Source organism: Musca domestica, unplaced genomic scaffold (genome assembly GCF_030504385.1).
Source record: "Musca domestica strain aabys unplaced genomic scaffold, Musca_domestica.polishedcontigs.V.1.1 4, whole genome shotgun sequence".
Lineage (NCBI taxonomy): Eukaryota > Metazoa > Arthropoda > Insecta > Diptera > Muscidae > Musca > Musca domestica.
In genome coordinates, this window is record NW_026712328.1 from 28,803,364 (window position 1) to 28,809,913 (window position 6,550).

At 38.8% G+C, this 6,550-nt stretch overlaps 1 protein-coding gene across 1 annotated transcript; it reads left to right on the top strand.

The window, feature by feature from the left end:
* The first annotated feature begins 516 nt into the window (after window positions 1–516).
* Window positions 517–3,604, top strand: LOC101900321 (V-type proton ATPase 116 kDa subunit a1). The gene is made up of 6 exons (XM_005182494.4): window positions 517–661; window positions 737–873; window positions 943–2,823; window positions 2,906–3,146; window positions 3,218–3,389; window positions 3,463–3,604. The coding sequence occupies exons 2-6, from the start codon at window positions 757–759 to the stop codon at window positions 3,554–3,556; spliced, it is 2,505 nt and encodes an 834-aa protein (XP_005182551.1). The 5' UTR covers window positions 517–661; window positions 737–756; the 3' UTR covers window positions 3,557–3,604.
* Window positions 3,605–6,550: the final 2,946 nt, after the last annotated feature.

Below are 6,550 nucleotides of genomic sequence, written 5' to 3' on the forward strand. Positions count from 1 at the left end.
ATCGCATAACACTGAGTATTATTTGTTATGCGAAGATGAGGAGGATTACAACTCTCACAGTTGCACTTTTGAGTTACAATCTAACTCCGAACTACCCTCAACGGTACTCTAAACTGCCTGTAGTTTCAAGTTTTCTAAAAAAGTAGTGGAAAAAACTAGAGTGAATTAAAGATTTTTAGAATCGTTTGGATTTTAAATTTTAGGATTTTATGCCTAACTACATCATTTTATTGATCGGAAACTTTACAATGCATTTGTCAGGGGTAGGGTGCATTGAATATCTAAAGATAAGGACAAGAAAGATATGTATGTACTCGCTCACTTACAAACATATGTTCAAGTTCAATCAATTTTGTATTCTTTGAAATGCGTTTTGTGCTAGGCTATGGATTTCCTTCGCTATCTGACTTATATGTCTCCACCGGTATGTACATCATTAGTAATTTGGCCAGGCTAGAAAAAAAACACACGCACACACATAATTTTTGATAAAATTTCATATTATCTTTGTGGCGACCACTTGACAAGCGGACCATTATTTGATGGATAATTATTTTCATTACCAGAAATCAGTTGGCTTTCAGCAGCTCAACAGAAAGGGTGATATTTGGTTTTATTCAAAAAAAAAGAGAAGGCTAATAATTTTTTTTCAAAACGGGGTGTAAGTATTACTGAGAAAGAGGATCCTGAAAATTATTGAACTTTTAATGTTTTTTTTTTTTATTTTTTTAATTAGACAAATAAAACGGCCGCAATATGGGGGACATGTTTCGCAGTGAGAAAATGTCCTTGTGCCAGATTTTCCTACAACCGGAAGCGGCATATGAGACAATTGCACAATTCGGCGAGGAAGGATGTGTACAGTTTCGCGATGTAAGTGGAAAAGGATTTTTGAGTGGAAATTTAGAGCTTTTATAATTTGAGCCTCTCTTATGTTTCCAGATGAACGAAGGCCTTACCTCCTATCAACGAAAATTCGTGGCCGAAGTTAGGCGTTGCGATGAAATGGAGAGAAAACTCCGTTTCATTGAAAATGAAATTAGAAAAGACGACATTAACATACCTGACTTGGAGCCTGAGACCATACCACCGGCTCCCAAGCCCCGAGAAATGATCGATCTGGAGGCCCAGTTGGAGAAGACCGAAAAGGAAATTATCGAATTGGCCCAAAACGATGTCAACTTGAAATCCAACTACTTGGAACTCACCGAAATGTTAAGGGTGCTCGAGAAGACCCAAGGTTTCTTTGAGGAACAGCAAGTTGTAAACATGGAGCTGAGTAAAAACGCCGAAGATCATCATCACGGTGGTGGTGGTCATTTGGGTTTTGTGGCCGGTGTCGTTGGCCGAGACCGAGAATTTGCCTTTGAACGCATGTTGTGGCGTGTGGCCCGCGGCAATGTCTTTGTCAAGCGATCCCAATTGGAAGAGAGCCTGCGAGATCCCAAAACCGGTAATATCATGTACAAAACCGTGTTCGTCGTCTTCTTCCAAGGTGAACAGCTGAGGACGAGAGTGAAGAAAATCTGTACTGGTTTCCATGCCTCCATGTATCCCTGTCCCGAGGAACATTCCGAAAGAAATGACATGATCAAGGGATTGAGAACACGTCTGGATGATTTGAAGGTGGTTTTGCAGCAGACGGAAGATCAACGTAAATGTGTCCTGACGGCTGTCTGCAATCAAATATCCAAATGGGCGGCAATGGTCAAGAAAATGAAGGCCGTCTATCATGTCATGAATCTACTGAATCAGGATGTGACCAGCAAGTGTCTGATTGGTGAATGTTGGGTGCCCAACCGCGATTTGCCAGCCGTGCAATTTGCCCTGGCCGAAGGTTCCAAGGCTGCCGGCAGCCATGTACCCTCATTTTTGAATGTTGTGGAGACAAATGATACCCCACCCACCTATTATCGTACGAATAAATTTACTCGCGGTTTCCAGAATCTGATTGATGCCTACGGTGTTGCCACCTATCGAGAAGCCAATCCCGGTCTCTATACCTGTATTACCTTTCCCTTTTTGTTCGCTGTGATGTTTGGTGATATGGGTCACGGTTTTATTCTCTTCCTGTTCGGTTTTTGGATGGTTGTGGATGAAAAGAGATTGGGTCGCAAACGGGGTGGTGAAATTTGGAACATTTTCTTTGCCGGTCGCTATATTATCATGCTCATGGGTCTGTTTGCCGTCTATACCGGGTTCCATTACAACGATATGTTCTCCAAGTCCATTAATGTCTTCGGAACGACATGGAAGATCCGTTATAATCGTACCACCGTTTTAACCAACGCCGCTGGCCTTACTCTGGATCCCACCTATGCCACCGATGGTGTCTATGTCATGGGCATGGATCCCATTTGGCAATTTGCCGACAACAAGATTATCTTCCTGAATACCTACAAAATGAAGTTGTCCATTATATTCGGTGTCCTGCACATGGTGTTCGGTGTCTGCATGTCTGTGGTGAATTTTGTGTATTTCAAACGTTATGCCAGCATCCTTTTGGAATTCTTGCCTCAGATGATCTTCTTGCTACTGCTGTTCGGCTATATGGTCTTCATGATGTTCTACAAATGGATTAAATATTCTCCAAAATCGGATATATTAGCTGATACGCCCGGCTGTGCTCCCTCGGTGTTGATTATGTTCATCAACATGGTGCTGTTCAAATCATCGGCGGTTTCTCCGGGCTGTGATGAGAACATGTTCGATGGGCAAACTAAACTGGAAATGATATTTGTAATTGTCGCAGTCATCTGTATTCCATGGATGTTGATTGGCAAGCCGTTGTATATTAAGTTTAATCGCAAGCATAAACCTCAGGTAAGTTGGGAGCATACATAAGAAATATAAATTCAGTCCGACGCGAAATACCATTTTCCTTTTCCGCTTCCAATGTTTTTAGCATCCCGATGATTACAAATCTACCGATACTTTGGAAATGATCGAAGGAGATACCGCTGTCGTAGTTGAGGTTACAGAAGTCAGCAATCGTGATCCCAATGCCGGTCATGGTGGACACGATGAAGAACCAATGAGTGAAATTTGGATTCATCAAGCCATTCATACGATTGAATATGTTTTAAGTACCATTTCCCATACAGCATCCTATTTGCGTTTGTGGGCCTTGTCACTGGCTCATGCTCGTAAGTTGTAGAACAAATCAAACAAATTCCGTTAAATTATTTCCTATTCTCTGTTCATTCCCATTCCATAGAATTGTCTGAAGTACTTTGGACTATGGTGCTGTCATTGGCCCTGCAAATGAAGGGCTATGCCGCCTCCGTTGCGGTGTTTTTAATTTTTGCCGTTTGGGTATTCTTTACCATAGCCATTATGGTTATGATGGAAGGTTTATCTGCTTTCTTGCACACCCTGCGTCTACATTGGTAAGTCGATAATAAACATTTAAATTACGAAGTATATTTATCTCTATTTTATTTTTTTATTTTCCTATTACAGGGTCGAATTCATGAGCAAATTCTATGAAGGCGCTGGTGTCATTTTCCAACCCTTCAGTTTTAAGGTCATCTTGCAAGATGATGAAGAAGCTTAATCTGTAAAATATTAATTCAATGTTGTGAACAGATGAATAAAATATTTAGAAAATGAAAATTAAAAAAGAAACAATTTTACGGTAATCAAAGAGAATTTCGGTTAGAAACTCTTGCAGTTCTGGAACAGACCAAAAAGTGAAGTTGCCATAGCAGCATGCATGTTTTAGAACCATGAGAAGGTAAACTCATTTCAAACAAGCATATCCATATCTGCATTTTCTATAACTTACCGTGTCAAATTTCAATGCATAGGCAACAGGTTCCAATTTCTGAATTGTGTCAAAGACATACAGGGTGAGATAAAAAAAAAACTGCAACAAAGGCAAACGCCATAATTTTTATTTTTTTTTTTAATTTTATTGAATGAAAGCAAGAAATAGCATAAATTTTTAGAATAAATTTAGATTTCTTCGAATTGGTCACCTTTGGCACGAATTATGGCCTTCAAACGGCCAATGAAACCGTCACACGCTGCCCGAATGTTGCTCTGCGTTATTTTGGCCCATTTCCGGCGAAGCGCTTGCCTGAGGTGATCGAAACTTTCATATTTTTGAGTGCCAACCTTGCTTTCCAAAATACTCCAGACACAATAGTCCAACGGATTCGTATCCGGAGATTTTGGTGGCCATTGCGCGCTGGAAATGAAGCGAGGAACCTCATTTTGTAACCATTCGTGGGTGACGCCTGCTGAGTGCAATGGTGCTGAGTCCTGTTGGAATGTCCAAGGTCTGCGACCAAAATGTTTGCGTGCCCAAGATTTTAATTATAGAATACTAGCTGAACCCGGTGCGCTTCGCTACCCCTTTTGATTTTATATGCATTCAAAATTTTATTTACGAATATATGTTGGTTAAAAAAAAACAAATTTAAAAATTAAAAAAAAAAAATTATTGCACTACATTAATGCGTAAATAACCAAAACCATTAGAAAAGCAGTAACATGACATACATACACGAAGGGTTTGTCCTTCGGATTTATTTATTTCATAGCAAATACCAAGCGTGCAGTAAACTGCAATCTTTTGAAGTTGAGTGGCATTTCTATCAAATCTGAACGTATTTGAATATAATTTGTCAAATGTATTTTTGTACCAAATTTAGCCACTCATGCCGAATTTCATTGGATTCGGAAATACGTATCGTGTTTTGTGCATCAAATATGTGAAATCGGCGGAAAATATATATGGGAGCTATATCCAAATCTGAACCGATTTTAATATAATTTGACTAATTTATTTTCTAATCAAAATCCCGTTACATATTCCAAATTTCTTTGGAATCGAACATACATATCGTGTTTGAGGCATCAAATAAACGAAATCGATCGAAAATATATATGGGAGCTATATCCAAATCTGAACCGATTTCAATTTAATTTGACAAATTTATTTTGGCTCCCAATTCCGTTACTTATTTCAAATTTCATTTCAATTGGACATACATATCGTGTTTGGTCCACCAAACACATGAAATCGGCCGAAAATGTATATGGGAGCTATATCCAAATCTGAACCGATTTTAATATAATTTGGGAAATCAATTTTTTAGATAAAATCTATCACACGTTTCAAATTTCATTGAAATTGGGGAAACATAGCGTGTTTATTGCATCAAATGCTTGAAATCGGCCGAAAATATATATGGGAGCTATATCCAAATCTGAACCGATTTCAATATAATTTGACAAATTTATTTTCGGATTAAATTCCGTCACACATTCCAAATTGCATTGGAATCGAACATTCATATTGTGTTTGAGGCATCAAATAAACGAAATCGATCGAAAATATATATGGGAACTATATCCAAATCTGAACCGATTACAATATAATTTGGCAAACTTATATGTGTGCATATAAAATCTAAATTTTTGGGAGGTACCTCCGATTCTGATGCTATATCTCCAGTTCCAAGTGGAAATTCAAAAATGTATATAGCCTATGTTACTTTCAGGCGATGTTGCAGTATATATGGAAATTTTCAGGAAAATCTATTCAGCGGTTTTCGAGTCCATAAATTACAAACAAACAAACAAACATACAAACATTTTCCTCTTTTATAGATATAGATTTTAGCGATAATATTCGGCATTTATTCTGAGACCGGAGAGCGACCTTCGGCTGTTATGGCGGCCCACACCATCACCATGGCCGGCGCTTGAGTTGTGGTGGCCAACCAAAGGTGCACATTTTCACCTGACCTCTTTGGCAAGTAAATGCGGTCATTTTGTTTGTTTACGAACTGCTGGACAACGAATGTTTTCTCATCGGCAAAAACCAAATTCGGCAGTTCACCACTTTCGGCCAAGCGAAGCAACTCTTTAGCTCTTTTCAGTCTATTTTCTTTCTGTTACGGTGTGAGTTATTGCACTTTTTGGAATTGCAATGACTTTACCCCGAGCTAATTTTTCAATATTTGCCGAACGGAATATTGCGATATGTTCAGCTCACGAGCCATTTTTCGGCCACTGCGACCAGGGTTTTGATCAAATCGCATCTTTACTTTTCGAACCATTTCTGTTGATGTTGCTGTTTTCTTCCGTCCACATCCTGGACGTCGGGCTACGCTACCAGTATCACGGTAACGAGCGATGGAACGAGACACAAAAGATTTATTCACATTTAAATGCTGGAGTGCTCTAACGATAGTTTTCCAGCCAAATATAAAGAAATCACACTGTCACGTTTGAATTCCATCACGAATAACTTTTTTTCTGGAAAATTCTCACCAAAATGCTTTTGTACGCTTGTAAATAATATAATGAGCTGTCGCTGGAATAATTTTAACAGTTGTCGGACGAGTGGTTTAGAAATTACAGCAGTCTGAAGTTGGTTGCAGTTTTTTAATCTCACCCTGTATATTTTTATTATTAATATGTTGAAATTTTTTGGAGGCTATCAATTAAATTAATGAATTTCGACAAGCAGATTGTATGCGAAACAGTATATGTAAGTATTTACACATAACGCTGAACCGAACCGAATCAAAGCCAC

Bases quoted from the DNA above. Each gene is read 5' to 3' on its own strand.
- LOC101900321 (XM_005182494.4), top strand. From the start codon at position 757: ATGGGGGACATGTTTCGCAGTGAGAAAATGTCCTTGTGCCAGATTTTC. The intron at 874-942 runs GTAAGTGGAAAA...TTATGTTTCCAG, and splicing joins GATGTGTACAGTTTCGCGAT to ATGAACGAAGGCCTTACCTC. The intron at 2,824-2,905 runs GTAAGTTGGGAG...CAATGTTTTTAG, and splicing joins ATCGCAAGCATAAACCTCAG to CATCCCGATGATTACAAATC.